At 45.3% G+C, this 16,953-nt stretch overlaps 1 protein-coding gene across 1 annotated transcript; it reads right to left on the bottom strand.

The window, feature by feature from the left end:
• Positions 1-4,653: 4,653 nt before the first annotated feature.
• On the bottom strand, positions 4,654-16,814 carry DFFA (DNA fragmentation factor subunit alpha). The gene is made up of 6 exons (XM_082834758.1): positions 16,654-16,814; positions 14,270-14,431; positions 12,281-12,423; positions 7,419-7,608; positions 7,050-7,198; positions 4,654-6,098 (listed from the first exon to the last, which is right to left on the bottom strand). Exons 1-6 carry the CDS (start codon positions 16,790-16,792, stop codon positions 5,886-5,888), a joined length of 996 nt encoding a protein of 331 aa, XP_082690884.1. The 5' UTR covers positions 16,793-16,814; the 3' UTR covers positions 4,654-5,885.
• Between the last annotated feature and the right edge of the window lie 139 nt (positions 16,815-16,953).

Below are 16,953 nucleotides of genomic sequence, written 5' to 3'. Positions count from 1 at the left end.
TTGACATGCTTATAAAAGTTACATTCGAAACTGCTGTTAAAAAGTACCTGTACTGGGGCTTCCCTGGTGGTGCAATGGTTGGGAATCCGCCTGCCGATGCAGGGTACACGGGTTCGTGCCCCGGTCCGGGAGGGTCCTGAGTGCCGCGGAGCAGCTAAGCCCGTGAGCCATGGCCGCTGAGCTTGCGCGTCCGGAGCCTGTGCTCCGTAGCAGGAGAGGCTGCGGCAGTGAGGCCCGCATACCGCAAAAAAAAAAAAAAGTACCTGTACTAATTTTAACTAGTTAATATTAATTTGTTACAATTCTTTTTATGGAGGAGAGCTTCAGGCTTATTTCAGATCAAGCTGCCCAGTGAGCAGTGAGCAGTGCTGCTGCCCAGCCTGTAGCCTAATTGCCTCCACTGCTAATACAAGGACTTCCAGAGTCACAGGATCCAGACTTCATTTGGAGACCGATGCATATGTATTGATATGTGTATAATTGTTATATTTTCCCTTTCCTCAGTAATTTCCCACAGAAGTGAGTGAATGGTGGGTAAGCGAGGGGGAGATTCCTTTCTGTGTGATATAATGCAGAGCGACTGTCGAGCCCCATGTGGACCAGCATCTGGGTCCCCTGAGATGAAGGCAGGAGTAAACAAGTGCTCAGTTCCAAACCCTAATCAAATTTCAGTTCTCCCCTGTAGCCCTGAAATCCTTCCTTGATTATACATATTGTTTATGGCTCTTGAATCACAGACTCTAAAGAAAACTTCCAGCATGAGGTTTTTCAGATGCTAAACTTGGAAGCTTAGAGATTCAAACCTGGAGTTACAGAAAGTTTCTGAGGGTCAGGGCTATTATCAGGAAAACCGGCAAAAACTGGACACAAGGGGAGCAGACTCACGGAGTATGACTGCTGACCGTTCCATTCTGTTTTCCACAGAGCTGAGCTCATATTCATAATTACTAGCTGAGTAAAGTATAATGGGATGGAAGTGCCTTAATAGCATCCACATTTCCAAACACAGCAGCTTTCAGAGACCAGTAATCGGGTCAGTGCACTGGTGGAAGATGCCTGCCTGAAAGGCCAGCTAACCTTCAGAACTGAAGATTCTTCTAGAAGAAAAGCATGCTCCCTGTTTTTCAGTTTCAGTTGGGGTCATACATACACAGTTCTTAAGACTGGAGATTGTAACTTTTTTTTTTTGGCCGCACCGTGTAGCATGCGGGATCTTAGTTCCCTGACCAGGGATCGAACCTGTGACCCTGCAGTGGAAGCACGGAGTCTTAGCCACTGGACCACCAGGGATGGCTCTGTAACTTTTAACTAAGTAACGTCTGAAGGAAATGAAGCTATGCTAATGACACTGCCAGGAAATTCATCAAGTTTAAGCCTACCTTAGTTCAGTGGCCTTGATAAAATGTTAACTGGCATCAACTGCATGTTAGACTAGAGTAAAATGCTCATGATTAATAAATTAGGGTAAAATGGGTAAATTAGGTTGATTTCCTACCATCTTAAAGTCTACCTTTGTGTAGTTCAATATAGTCAAATGTGTAGATCTAGGACATCAAGACCTGGACAGCTTCTAATTCATTCTCTTGCATTTACTTCCAGTATTTCACCAGAATAGATCCTTAACTGCTAAGGAAGAACTGATGTGGTATAAGCATTCGACAGAAATCCTTTCATAGTATTCATATGTCAGTGCTGACAGCAAACCATTTCAGTGGAAAGTCAGACCAGTAAGCTCATGGGAGATACGTAATTGACAGCGCCTGCTGAAGGGATAACCCACATCTTAATAACAGCAGCTTCTTCGATAGAGATAGGGATTCGATTTTGAACAAATCAGAAGAGGAAATGTCATTTAGCTCTGAAAAAGAAGTTTTCTGTTTCTAGACTAGGAAGGAAGAGGCAAAGCACAGCTGGGCAACCCACTATTTCTAGCTTCTTATAACCCTAATAAAAATTAACACGAAGTTATCCTATTTATAATTAAATAGTTACGTGAACAGATACGTGTTTGTCTTATTAAAATAACTGTAAGCTGGAGAAAAAGCTAGAATTTTCTTGGTGATAGTTCTTGTAACATGATATTAGAAAATACCGAAGAAGATCCCATAGCCCTGCATTAACCTGTTGGTTCACTTCCTTATAATTGTGGAAGTGTTGTCTGACTTAGTTTGAGCAAACAGCTAGCTTTAAGGATCTGCAATCTGAAAATTTAATGCAGCTCCTGGGGAGGAGTGAATCTGTTCCCTTCATTGGAAGCTTCCAAATAGGATGCAGGACTCCACCCCTCCCCTTTATTACTTAAAAACCTCAAGTAATATAAGACACAGCCAAAATAATTTAAGGCAAAACCCTATAAATACAACAAAATAAGAAAAAAACCCTGAAGGCAAAAAAAAAAAAAAAAAGATAATAGAAGACTAGATAATTAGGAAATTTAAAAATCTGGTTAGTAAAGGTACATTAATAATTCTTGTAATTAATGTATTTTTTAAGACTATTATTTTATTCCTTTCTCTCTGGAAAATGAAAAATCCATTAGTTTTTTTCCTTTTTCTTTTACCCAGAAATTAAAGGTTGGTAAGTGGTAATTAGCACAGCTCCTGTCAAAGCCAGTTGCCTAATGGGGACCGACATTTGACTTGAGTTGAAAGAATGGAATATGGCTAATGTAGAGTTCATTAGTCCCAGTTGCTTTCTTTGACGTTCTTTTCTCCTAACATAAGAACAGGCATGCCCTGCTCTCTCTCTCCTCTCCTATTTTTAGACATATTGCTGTGCTGCTACATTTCTATTCTAGAAGGCCTGGAGGCACCGTGGTGTAAGGAAGGTAAGTGGCAGCTGGGGCAAAAATAACTGTCACTCCACATTTGGTCTAGGGTTTGCAGACTAAGGAAGGTCTTTGCTCCTGCCCCCATCTCTGGCCCTGGGGCGGTGAAAGGGAACCATTCCCTACACTGACTCTGTGCTGGGTTCTATGCTCTTCCTCATACTTAACTTCATTTAACCCTTTTAATCTTGGGGCCTTAGGCTAACCTTACATTTTTGGAAACTACTGTCCCATAAGGTTAGACTCAACATGGGTCTGTCTCACTCCAAAACCCATAGTTCTTTTTCCACTCTCCTATGCAGCTGAGATGCTTGGTGGGTTTGTTTCAAGTACAGAAGACCAATACCAACACCCAGGCCAGTCCACTAAAGCTCTACTGTGTATTTGACAGAAATAACTGAAGAAAACATTTTTCATTCAGCAGGGCAAAGATGGAAATGTTGACAGAATTGGTGAATAGAGATGCTATTCTATCATTTCTGGCATACAGGCTTCCTTTACTACTGGGCTAACTACACAGCGTTCACAAGGCTGATTTACTTCTCTTACACCACCAGCACAGTGACTACAGTTAGAAATCTTTGGGCAGTCATGTTGCAGACCTATTAGGCCTTTTCCAGTTGGAGCTGACTCCAACTTATTCCACTGGTATTAACAAAACCAGTCATCTGGATGTAGAGTAGGAAAGACTATGTGGACTTAAGAGAAAATACAAATAAGTAGAAAGAACACTGGAATTAGAACCAGAAGACCTGCCTTTGAACCCTGGCCCTCCAATTAGCCTTGTGACATGAGGCAAGTCATTGACCCTCCCTGCGCACAACTTTGCTCATGCATAAAATGAGAGGCGACAAGCCATGCCCTGCTTATTAGCTCACTCAGTTTTGAGGGTCCAATGTGGTAGGTGCTGGCACAGAGCAGACTACAAACTGCTATAAAAATCCTCAACTGGCATTACTGCCCCTCCAGGGGCATTCTGAAAATGTGTGGGGCTGTTTTCAGTTGCCTCAATACCTGGAGGTTGCTACTGGCATTGAGTGGGTGGGGTAGGATGTGGGATGCTCCTCTTCCTGCAAAGCACATGACTGTTCCACACAATGAAGAATCATCCCATATCCCACTTGACTTTTTTCCCCCTACCTGACTTTTTTTTTTTTTTTTTTTTGCGGTACACGGGCCTCTCACTGTTGTGGCCTCTCCCGTTGCGGAGCACAGGCTCCGGACGCGCAGGCTCAGCGGCCGTGGCTCACGGGCCCAGCCGCTCCGCGGCATGTGGGATCTTCCCGGACCGGGGCACGAACCTGTGTCCCCTGCATCGGCAGGCGGACTCTCAACCACTGCACCTCCAGGGAAGCCCCGCCCCCACCTGACTTTTATATGTCATTCTGGATGTTCATAGGGATGAAAACCTCTTCGAAATTAGCCCCAAACCTAATTCTGTTTTATATGTAAATACATCATAGGGATGAAAACCTCTTCCAAATTAGCCCCAAACCTAATTCTGTTTTATATGTAAATACAAAGTATTTTTTCCAGTTTTAACGTTCCCTGGATCTGTCAAGAATGCAGCCACCTTGTAAATCGAGGATAGATGTGTTACTCTGTCCAGAACATCACTGTTTTGGGAAATCCCATTACAAAGGGCAATGCTGCTTGTGGTATTTGAGTTGACAGTTACTACACACCGCGCCTGGCTGCCTCTTAACAGATTCACAGTAATTCAGTGGGTAAGTACACGCATCTGACAGCTTCATTGTGCCTTTCGTATGGTCATCTCCAGAAAGTGACACTGAGATACACACCATTTTGTTGGAAATTATTTTCCTTTATTTCTTCTGAAATACTACATTTGGGGGTATTATGTTGATGAAGGTATGCACATAGGTAGGTTATCAGCTCTGGCTTTCATTTAAGGATAATTAAGAAGGCATTATAAAATATGCTATTAAAAAAGAAATATTGGGGCTAATAAGTGAGAACCAAATACGTAAGGCATTAGTTAAGAGCACGCTGCGTAGGTCTGAGTCCTCCTTGAGGAAGGGCACAGCAGAAGGAAACAGTTCTTTCTGTTCTGTTTGTTTTCTGTACCTCTCCCTCGCCCTAGGACTTACTTATCGTTATATTTCTTTACTTAATAGCCAATGTATCTGTTAATAGCATTCTGTTTTCCTCTAAGTATGCTTAAAAAAGTAAGTCAAATAAGTCAACAACTAATTATCTTTTCCCTGCAAAGAGACTGCATTGTAGATTACAAAACCCGAAGAACAAGCTTGTACAGAAACGGGGAATATAAACCAGAAGTCTCTGCTTTGCACCCAGAGAGACCTGGAGTCATATCTCATGGAGACTGACTTAATGACCGTTTTATACCCCCTGCTGATAAAACATATTAGAAAACTGAAAAGTTTCACTGTGGTAATGCATATAATTTCACAATACTGAATTAGATATTAGAAATGGTGAATTACTCTCCATATGTCCCTATGGTCTGCAAATTTAATACGTGCCTTTAAAACAAACGAAAAAATTCCTTAACTTGAGAAACAAGTTTGTGGCCATAATCAACACTCTGATATGTCATCTTCTCTACTGTTATTTTGTGTTTAAAATTCTGCAGTTCCATTTTTAGAATAAGAATAGTGGGTCTATTACTATGATGGTTGCATAGTTCAACAGATTGAATCTTGAAAGAGATATACCATTTATCTGATGTAGAAGAAAAAAAAGTTAAAAAAAAAATAGTGGGTCTGAAATACGACAATTTCTTTTCCCTGCCCTTTACAACTACTGTCGGAGAACATAAGAACTTGCAGTTAGAGGAGGTGGGATATTGCTGGTGCAGCTCTATGGTTCAAAATAGGTCAGAGAGTCCATGTGGAGATCTGGAATAGCTTTTCTGGAAAGGGCATGAAGCCTGTCTTCCAGCCTGTTCCAGGAGAACATTCTCGAAGGCAGGGGGTAGAGGAGTATGTAGGGAGCTACAAAGGTTAGGCTGAAGGTATTTACTGACACTGACACTGGTCACACTGGTTTTCTTTGGCATGCTTCTGGCTGCCGGCTATGTGGGGTCTCGTCTGGCTTGTTTGGGATTCTGCACTTCTCCAGGCAGCGAACTCCTCCTTGCTGAAATGCTCCTCAGAGAATACAAGCTCTGTACCTGCTGGAGGCGCAGGCTGAGTTCCTGATTACAGGTCTGTTGAACAGCTTCCGTCTTCTTTATGTCCCAGTTCAAAGCAACAGCCAGTGCTTTAGGGTCCTCCTTGGCAACCAACTGCGGCAAGAGTAAGAACCATTAAGAACCAGCACCTCTGCTGCTCTCGTAATTTTCTTTAGGGGGGTGAGAATCGGCAATATCAGTCTATGTCATGTCTTTATGCTGAAATGCCAGGTCTCCTTCATATTCAATTGTCACAGGCCTCTTCTCACCATACAACACCAACAGGAAAGGACATCTAGAGAGTAGTTTACTTGGAGCAACAATAAAGTCCTCCGCTCAGAGGAAATTTAGCCAAGCTCAAGTCAGTACAGCTTCTTTCCCTTCTAGCTACACCAAGGAAGTACTGGGAACAGGGGCAAGGGTGAAGCATAAGAAGGAGCACCCAGGGACTTCCCTGGCAGCCCAGTGGTTAAGATTCTGCACTCCCACTGCAGGGGGCACAGGTTCTATCCCTGGTCGGGGAACTAAGATCCCACATGCCACTCGCCATGGCCAAAAATAAAATAAAATAAAAAATAAAAATAAAATAACTGTGAAACAACTGATGAAACAAAAACACAAGCTACAGCAAATCCCCCACCAAAAAAAAGGAAAGAAAGAAGGAGCACCCACTTTGATGTGTTCCCTTCATCAAGCCTCCAGTTCCCTGGTCTGAGGGCACAAGATGATCCCCTCGAGTGGGCCTCTCTCAAGGATATTTTATGTGCTTCTAAGGCCTATGGATCTTTTTCAACCAGTGACAGATGCATCTCAGAAGCCTGAGTCCTGCTATTCCTCCCTGTCGGGGTCAGACATTTCATTACCTACTTTGGATCAGAAAATAATGTTTGATGATCTGACGGAGGGCACCCATTTTGTTTAAGATTTGGATTAAATGAGATATTTGCAAATGCTTTGCATACAATAATGGGCAAATTGACAGCTATGATTCAAGGTCTGCAGAGGTGAAAAAAACCTGATACAAGCCTCTCCTTGCAAAGGTCAGGGTCCCTGGTGCTCGCCCACCTCCAAATCTTTACTAGACAAACTCAGCTCTGGCGCGGGTTTCTCCTTCAGCGCATTAAGGATCTGGCTCGTAAGTGCAGTTTCGGAGGAGCTCTCTCCAATACCCGTGTCAACTGCATCCCTCTCATCACCGAGGCCAGCTTTGGACTCTGCAAAGCAGATGTGAGACAGAGATCAGCACACCATGTACACATACAGCCATACCAACATCCAGCCGGAGCAGGCAGCTGGGCAGACAGAAGCCTGTCATCTCAAGATGCCAGCAGCTGTGGTTTCACTGTTCTTGACCACATGGTAAGCATCTGGCTCTCTCTCAAGGAGAGGCTCTACTGAGTTCTCAGTGTAACTCCCCCAGCCGATGAATCCTACCTTGCTGCTTCAACAGGATGCTGCCCTCCTTCTCCAAAGCCCGGAGGTAAAGCTCCAAGAGCTGCTTGGACTGACGGGCTTCCTCTCTCTGGTCAAGGACCTGCTGGAGGGTGTTCTGGAGCCCCTGGACTGCGACACGACTTTGGCTGAGTTCCTGAGCCAGCTCTGAACATGGGACATCAATAAGCATCTGACAGACAAATACGGACTTTAAGAAATCGGAAAGTACTTTCTAAACGTGATGTTATAGCTCTCAAATACATCAATTTCGCAGACTCATTACATCTAGTTCCCAAAGTTACCTAATATGGCTGCCTGAAAGTCAGGAAAGAGGCATGTAATTTTTTCAGTTTTCCTCTGGCGAAAAAATTAGGAAAATATTGCCTTAGTGCCTTATTAAAAACAAAACAAACAGAAATAGAGTCACAGATGTAGAAAACAAACTTATGGTTACTGGGGGGAGGGGGAGGAGGGATAAACTGGGAGACTGGGATTGACATATACACACTACTATATACAAAATAGATAACTAATAATGACCTACTGTACAGCACAGGGAACTCTACTCAATACTCCATAATGACCTATTTGGGAAAAGAATCTAAAAAAGAGTGGATATATGTATATGTATAACTGATTCACTTTGCTGTACAGCAGAAACTAAAACAATATTGTAAATAACTATACACCAAATAAAAATTAAAACAAAACAAAATCCTGATATTAAATAACCCATTGTACATTGTACAGAATATAAAGGAAGAGGTGTATGATCACTTGTACAATGAATCAGTATGAGGCTATTTCAAGCAAAAGTCTTTCTGATGATATTTTTTTTTTTTTTTTTTTTTTGCGGTACGCGGGCCTCTCACTGTTGGGGCCCCTCCCACTGTGGAGCACAGGCTCCGGACGCGCAGGCCCAGCGGCCTTGGCTCACGGGCCCAGCTGCTCCGCGCATGTGGGATCTTCCTGGACCGGGGCACAAACCCGTGTCCCCTGCATCGGCAGGCGGACTCAACCACTGCGCCACCAGGGAAGCCCCTCTTTCTGATGATTTTAACGTTAAACATTTTTATTATACATGTTCGTACTTTGAACGACTATTTTTCAAATATAAACTACTCAGCTTTTAAATGACGTGTTCAGTCTGTGAAATAAGGGAGACCTCACTTATCATACCCTAGACCTTAAGAAGGCTCAATCTTTTGGCATATACAGCATTAGATTAAAAATAGTCTTCAGGGCTTCCCTGGTGGCGCAGTGGTTAAGAATCCGCCTGCCAATTCAGGGGACACGGGTTCGAGCCCTTGTCTGGGAAGATCCCATATGTCGTGGAGCAACTAAGCCCGTGCGCCACAGCTACTGAGCCCTCATGCCACAACTGAAGCCTGCGCACCTACAGCCCGTGCTCCGCAACAAGAGAAGCCACCACAATGAGAAGCCCGTGTGCACTGCAACGAAGAGTAGCCCCCGCTCGCCACAAGTAGAGAAAGCCCACGTGCTTGCAATGAAGACCCAAGGCAGACAAAAATAAATTAAAAAAAATAATAATTTAAAAAATAATAAAAAATAAAATAGTCTTCATAAGAGAAAGATCAAACTGTTGAAATTCTTGGAGAGTAAATCTAACTTCAGCTGCAGATTAGAATATGGAGCTTAATAAGAAATACAATAATACGCGTTTGCATTTCTCAAGCACTTACTATGTATCAGTGAGAAAATTGATGTAAAACGCTTAGGACAGAAAGTGACGAGGTGGGCTGCTCTAGATTGGGAAAGGCCTCTTTGAAGAGGTGACTTTATGAGTTATCCTTAATTTTCATATTGCATCAATTTTCGAACAAGTAGTATTAATATACATTCATAAGGCTCAAAATTCAAGAGGTACAAACCTTCTGAGGTAAGTACTAGTATTACCACCACCACACCAGATTAGGAAAATGAGGCAAGAGCAGTTAATAACGTCCCAAGGATCAGTCAGTTCTAATCCTCAGGACGCTGTGTAATTGATCCCTGGGCTCCTCCCTTCCCTCCCATCTGTTCTCACTCCCCATGGTCCCCGAGATGGTGGTACCTTTCCTCTACCTGTTGCGGGCCAGCCTCTGCCAGCTCCTGTCCTAAGCTTCCCTGTGGAGCCTAGCTGTCAGGGCCAGGCTCACTGATATTCTGGTATCCCTATTTTGGTAAGGACTGCTGTGCTCCTTATTCTAGGGGTATCATAATATACTAGTCTGTTGGGATGGGAAGGGATCTCATGACCCCTTTCTGTTTCTTTTTTTTTTTGGCCACAGGGCATGTGGGATCTTAATTCCCCAACCAGGGATCGAACCTACACCCCCTGCAGTGGAAGCGCAGAGTCTTAACCACTGGACCGCCAGGGAAGTCCCCTCTTTCTGTTTCATAAAAAAGAAAAAAACAGGGCTTCCCTGGTGGCGCAGTGGTTGAGAGTCCGCCTGCCGATGCAGGGGACACAGGTTCGTGCCCTGGTCTGGGAAGATCCCACGTGCCACGGAGTGGCTAGGCCCGTGAGCCATGGCCACTGAGCCTGCGTGTCCGGAATCTGTGCTCCGTAACGGGAGAGGCCACAACAGTGAGAGGCACACATACCGCAAAAATAAATAAATAAATAAATAAATAAATAAGAAAAAGAAAAAACAAGAAAGAAAAAAAATCAAGCTTGCTCCTACCCTCCCTCTGCCTGGAACACTCTGGCCCCAACCTTTCCATGACAAGCTTCCTCTTGTCCTTCAGGGTCTCCTCTTGGGACCTGCCAATGTTTCTCAACTAAATTCTATTAATTTATTCTATGCACAAGCATGTGTGAAAAATGACACTGATCTAAGCTTTTTGCACCACTGACTAGAAGAGCAAGACTGATGACACCCACATGTCCCCCAGTGGGGGAGTCTCATTAAATAAGTCATGGTACAGACATGAAATGGAATATTATGCAGTGGTGAAAAAGAGGTGAGGATGTCTTTTATAAACTGATCTGGAATACTTTCCAAATCTTTCTTTAAGACAGAGCAGAGGGCTTCCCTGGTGGCACAGTGGTTAAGAATCTGCCTGCCAATGCAGGAGTCACGCGTTTGAGCCCTGGTCCGGGAAGATCCCACATGCTGTGGAGCAACTAAGCCCGTGTGCCACAACTACTGAGCCTGTGCTCTAGAGCCCAGGAGCCACAACTACTGAGCCTGTGTGCCACAACTACTGAAGCCCGTGCGCTTAGAGCCCATGCTCTGCAACAAGAAGCCACTGCAATGAGAAGCCCGCGCACCACAATGAGGAGTGGCCCCCGCTCACTGCAACTAGAGAAAGCCTGCGCTCAGCAACAAAGACCCAACACAGCCAAAAATAAATACATAAATTAAAAAAAAATTAAAACAGAGTAGAGATGCTTCCACTTGTGTGATATAGGGGAGGAGGTGAAAACACTTATGTATTTGTTTGTATATAAAATATCTCTGGAATGGGAAACTGACAGATTGGTTGTCTCCAGGAAGGAGAAGTTGGGTGGCTGGAGGCAGGAGTCAGACTTTTCCTGCATATCCTTTTTTTTCTAAACAGCTTAATTGAGGGATTTCCCTGATGGTCCGGTGGTTAAGACTCCATGCTTCCAATGCAGGAGACGTGGCTTCAATTCCTGGTCGGGGAACTAAGATCCCACATGCCCCGTGGCCAAAAAAACCCCCCCAAAACCCAGCTTTATCGAGATATAGTTAATATACTATACAATTCACCCATATAAAGTGTATAATTCAGTGGGTTTCAGTATAATTAGTGGTCTTCTTGTGATAGTGCAATCACCACCACAATCAGTCTTAGAACATATTCACCAGCCCAGAAAGAACTGTACCCATTAGTAGTTCCTCCTTATTCCTCCTCAAAACTCCCCACCAACCCCATCCCTAGGCAACCACTAATCTACCTTCTATTTCTATGGACTTGTGTATTCTGGCCATTTCATATAAATGCAATCATAAAATATGTGGCCTTTCATGTCTGGCTTCTTTCACTTAGCATAATGTTTTCAAGTTTTATCCATGCTGTAGCATGTATTAATACTCCATGCCTTTTTATGGCTGACTAATATAGTCCATTGTTTGGATATACCACATTTTATTTATCTAGTTATCAGCTGACGGACATTTGGGTTGTCTTACTTTCTGGCTACCTGTGTATCCTTCTATACCTCTTGGATTTTGAACCATGTGAAAGCATTAATATGATTTATTCACAATAAATATACAAGTGTAAAAAATCACCACAAGGTCGCCTCCTTCCAGGAGCCTTCCCGCCACTCTTGGCACACTGCCCTGTCTGACATGCTGCTTATTTTGTCTGCCTCCTTCCACCAGGACTTGAGTTCCATTAGAGCAGGGACTGTGTCTGGCTTGTTCACCATTGCACCCCTGTGCATAGAACTGTGTCAGGCAGAGGACAGGGGCTCAATAAATATTTTTTTGAGTTAACAATACTATTTTTATCCTAATTCTACTGGAGAGGAAACATAAGCAGGGAGGCTAAGTTACCGGTTCAAAGTCATAGAGATGGAGCTAAGATTTAATCTGCATTCTTTAGCAGTACATCCTTGACCCACGCCTTGGGCCTAAATGGGTCTAGGTGGGGCCTTGGCGTCTGTGTTTTTAAAAAGCTCCACTGGTGATTCTGATGCAGGGTGAGGGGTGAAAATTTCCTACTCTAGGTGAGAGAATTAGAAAATGAAGAACCTTGGTTGTCATCTAAGAATTACTTAAAAATTAAGAAGCAATGAAATTATTATGGCAGGATGCATGGCAACTAAGGCGCTGGGGGAAGCACAGGCTGGAGGAACGTGGCTATGGGTTGTGGAGGAGGCTTACTTGGAGGTCCTCCTCGGACAGGAGGATGATGCTGGACAGGTCTTCTTTCAGCTGCCTGGCCACATTCTTCCACTTCAACCCTGCCCCGCTGTCTGTTTCATCTCTGTCAAAGGACTCTTGGGTAATCCAAGCCGTACCTCCATCTGATACATGGGAGAAAATGCCGGTCAGAGTCAGATTAACCAGAAGTGCTGTTTTCACTTCCTCCTCCAACTCAGACCTCGAGGATGTCGGCATATCCTTCCGACAGATCACTTAGAATAATTTAGATGGTGAAGGAAGCACCTTTTCTCAGGGATTCATGGGGAAGCCAATCCCCACCTAGGACCTTAATTTTCCCTCTTGTTCCATCTTCCATTTCTTTCTTTTTTTTTTTTTGGCTGCAGCATGCAGGGATCTTTGGCATGAGGGATCGTTCGCTGCGGTGCGTGGGCTTCTCTCTAGTGGCGCGTGGGCTCCAGAGCACATGGGCTCTGTAGTTTGTGGCACGTGGGCTCTCTAGTTGTGGCGTGTGGGCTCTCTAGTTGTGGCGTGCAGGCTCAGTAGCTGTGGCTCGAGGGCTTAGTTGCCCCGTGGCATATGGGACCTTAGTTCCCTGACCAGGGATCGAACCCACATCCCCTTCATTGGAAGGTGGATTTTTTTACCAGTGGACCACTGGGGAAGTCCCCATCTTCCATTTATTTCTGTGTGAAACCGCTCTGTATTCTTTTATGGAAGGAAGCCACTTAAATCCAATGTATGCTTATGCATACCCAGGATACTGTCACGCTTCCCTTTAGGTTAGTTTTTTTGTTTTTGTTTTTTTTTTTGCAGTATGCGGGCCTCTCACTGCTGTGGCCTCTCCTGTTGCGGAGCACGGGCTCCGGATGCGCAGGCCCAGCGGCCATGGCTTACGGGCCCAGCCGCTCCACGGCATGTGGGATCCTCCCGGACCGGGGCACGAACCCGCGTCCCCCGCATCGGCAGGCGGATTCTCAACCACTGCGCCACCAGGGAAGCCCTAGGTTAGTCTTTGTGTCTGTGGGTGTGTTCTATTTCTGTATGCAAAAACATTCATCCTCATCAGCACTTCTCCTGTGCTTGGGGATGGGTCTTATCCTTGACTGGAGCAGCTGCAGCCACTGTTCGCTGTCCCTTGGGCCCAAGTACAAAGGTGGCTGGGAAAGCCATCGCTGAAGGGTGACTTCCTCACTTTAGTGGCCTAGGGACTTTCCTCAAGACACTTCTTTAGCTCTTTGATCCTTGCCCGTCAATATTAGTTCCCTTTGTATTTCCAGTGAGGATGATGCTAATGATGGTGACAGGTAATATTTATTTGTCTTACTGTGTACCAGGTAAGATCTAAATGCTTTCTATCAGTGGCTCTCAACTGGGAGTGATTTTGCCCGTCCCACCCCCAGTAGACATTTGACAATGTCTAGAGGCATTTTTGGTTGTCACAATTAGGGTGCGGAGATGCTACTGACACCTAGCAGGTAAAGGCCAGCGATGCTGCTAAACATCCTGCAAGACACAGGACAGCAACCCCACAACAAAGAATTCTCCGGCCCAAAATGTCAGTAGGACTGTTGAGAAGCCCTGGCTTGATATGTTCTACGTTCTAGTATCCTTACAACAACGCTAGGAGACAGGTACTGTAATTATTATCTCAATACGGGACTGAAATGTTAGATAATTTGCTCAGGGTCACATGGCTAGTAAATGGCAGAGCCAGGATTCAGACCAGACAGTCTGACCCAACCTGCGGCACAGATCTCTCTCCCTTGCTGCGTTTTAGTTGCTGTCGGTCTGTGAGTTATTTGAGAACTGAGCCCGTCTCATTCATCTTCATCCCCAGACTCAGCACCGCTCTGGTATACAGAAGGTGCTCAGTAAACGTTTGCTGCATAAATGCTTAAAACAGCCAACCAAACAGCAACCAGGTGCCTATGTAGTAAAATAAATCATGATGGATGGTATATGGTATATACGGCCAGCATTTCTTACCTGAATTGTTGTACACCCACTTCTCATTCCCAGCCAGTGCCACAAACTTAGTATTGGCAGGAAGACACAGGAAGTAATCGTCATCATCCACTATGGTGCCATCCTCTGCCAGGACCAGGGTGACTGGTGCCAGGGACTTGTCAATGGCCAGAATGTCACAAGCTGAGAGGAATAAAATATTTGGTAATTGACAAGTATCCATAGGGAAATTACATCTGTCCTTGCACTCTCAATATGTATGCCCCGGGACTTCCCTGGTGGCACAGTGGTTAAGAATCTGTGCCAATGCATGGGACACAGGTTTGAGCCCTGGTCCAAGAAGATCCCACATGCCACGGAGCAACTAAGCCCACGTGCCACAACTACTGAGCGTGTGCTCTAGAGCCCGCGAGCCAGAACTGCTGAGCCCGTGTGCCACAACTACTGAAACCCGCACGCCTAGAACCTGTGCTCCGCAACAAGAGAAGCCACTGCAATGAGAAGCCCGCGCACCGCAGTGAAGAGTAGCCCCCGCTTGCCTCAACTAGAGAAAGCCCCCACGCAGCAATGAAGACCCAGTGCAGCCAAAAATAAATTTTTTTAAAAAAGTATGCCCCCAGAGCCTAGAAAAATCCCTGGTAATAATAACTATAATAACTATAATGATGACCACTAGTACTAATATAACACTTACCATGTCCCTGGTACTGTACTAAGTGCTTTTCACATACAGCATTTAATCTCCTAAAAATCCTATAACGCAGATACTATTGTTACTCCCATTTTTACGGATGTCAAGCCCAAGGCTCAGAGAAGTTAAGTAATTTGCCCAAGGTCACACAGTAAGTGGCAGAGCCGGCATTTCAACCCACACAGTCTGGCTCTGGAAAATGTGTTTTTCTTCCAGCTACTCTACACCCACATTAGGATGCACTTGAGCCTTTACTTGGATGAACAACAAACCAAAGTCTGATTTGATTCCTTGAGAACAAGCAGTCTTTCATTCATTTCCTCAGTGGTCTACTCAAATTCTCCCATGTGTCAAATGTCACAAAGAAAAAAGAGAAAAAGAGAAGAAAATTATAAAAAAGAAAAGAAAAAAGAATGACTTTATGTTCTCACAGTATCTTTCTTGGCAGCCTTACTAACCTATAGGAAAGTATAAGAGAAGCAGAAGGCAGAGAAATTTGTAACAGTAGCTTTTCATCTTTATGATCACTGGGCAAGAGGCTTTGTCCAGGGCAGGTCTGTACCATCCCATTTAGTAATGGCAATGCCTAAAATGCTAATGGGACCAGAGTAGGCAGAGAAGTAGCCAAGAGACTACAAAGATCATTGGGCAATGCTGTCTTCCACCCAAATAGAACAGCAAGCCTTGTATAGGCCGAGCTCCAGAAACACAAGCACTTACATAAGCCTCTGTGCCAAATGCATCCAGCCACTGCACGGATGGGGCACTAAAACTTAAGCAACTTCATGCCAAGCAAAAAATATGTAAACACTTATATGGAAAAAACCATGTCACTAAAGCATTTAGAGTGCTTTGGCTGTTCCTGCATCTCTGAAAGACATCTGTCTGATATCTATTGGGCTTGGTGACCCTGGGAGGAAGCCCTGAACACGCTGACACACACGTCCACTACATGCCCGGGGATGACACACACGTTTAACCAATATAACTTCTTTGGGTAAGCAATTTACTGCTACAGGCCAGCAACGTGTAAGTCATTTGAATATCTCATCTCCTTCCAGAGTACCAATCCTGTGGATCAGGGCTGGAAATACACCCACTTTGCTGATGAGAAAACTGGGGATGGAGAGATGGTTAAGTGCAAGGTCAGGCAGCTAGTAACGGTATGCGGCTCAGAATTTCTGTCAGCTCGGTCACTCACAACAGACGTTCCTTGTCTGGCCCTCCCGGATGGTCGGTAACAGCTCCCTCTTTACCGCACAGGTACCTGCCAGAGCTGACTGTGGAAACCCGCTCCCACCCCGCCATAGGCTCAGCTGGGGGACCCAGTACAACCTTAGGGAGCCTGAGTGGCAGGAATACAGTGGACTGAGTTCGATCCAAAATCTGAGTCATCTGAGGCGAGGCACCGAAGTAGAGTCTGTCTTAATTCGCATATTGCTTCCCGTCTGCCTCTCCACCATATGAATCTCACACAAGATAAATTAAGTTAAAGTGCCGGAAAACGCTATGAAACTTCTAAGTCGCCATACCCACCTGAGTCATCTCTGTTCCAAGGCTCCACTCGAGCGACAAGAAGCCCCAAGTCGCCTCTCCTGACCCCGCCTTGCCCCACCAGACATCCCCACCTCTCCCCGGGTCCCTTCACCCGGGCCCCGGCCCCCCAAATCCTCGCCCCCGTCCCCCCAAGTCCTCGCCCCCGTCCCGTGCCAACCCTTGCTCCTCAGCTCCTCGAGGCAGGAGGCCGCCACGCCGTGCTGTTCCCGGCTGTGGTTGCGACACAGGAGACACTGCTTTAGAGCCCGGATCTCGCTGGGTTCTGGAACGCTGGGTCCCCCGACCACCTCCGTCATCTTCAGGGTCTGACCTGACCAACGCGGGGATGTCAGGGGGGCTGGGTGCGGGAGTCCTACCCAACTCCACCCCCACGGCATGCCGGGAGTTGTAGTTCTCGCTGTAGCAAATCACGCGTGGGACCAAGGCACGCCGGGAGATGTAGTTCTAGTTGCAGCTA

Source organism: Leucopleurus acutus (assembly GCF_964270905.1).
Source record: "Leucopleurus acutus genome assembly, chromosome: 2".
NCBI classification, from domain to species: domain Eukaryota; kingdom Metazoa; phylum Chordata; class Mammalia; order Artiodactyla; family Delphinidae; genus Leucopleurus; species Leucopleurus acutus.
The sequence above is the reverse complement of the archived record's forward strand: the minus strand, read 5'-3'. Positions and strand labels throughout refer to the sequence as shown.

What these genes read in the sequence shown, in the direction of transcription:
- DFFA (XM_082834758.1), bottom strand. Translation starts at nt 16,792, where the DNA reads ATGACGGAGGTGGTCGGGGGACCCAGCGTTCCAGAACCCAGCGAGATC. An exon ending in TGTCCGAGGAGGACCTCCAA is followed by an intron (nt 7,609 to 12,280) that starts GTAAGCCTCCTC and finishes TTTGTCTGTCAG; the next exon opens with ATGCTTATTGATGTCCCATG. An exon ending in CATCCTGTTGAAGCAGCAAG is followed by an intron (nt 7,199 to 7,418) that starts GTAGGATTCATC and finishes TCTGCTTTGCAG; the next exon opens with AGTCCAAAGCTGGCCTCGGT.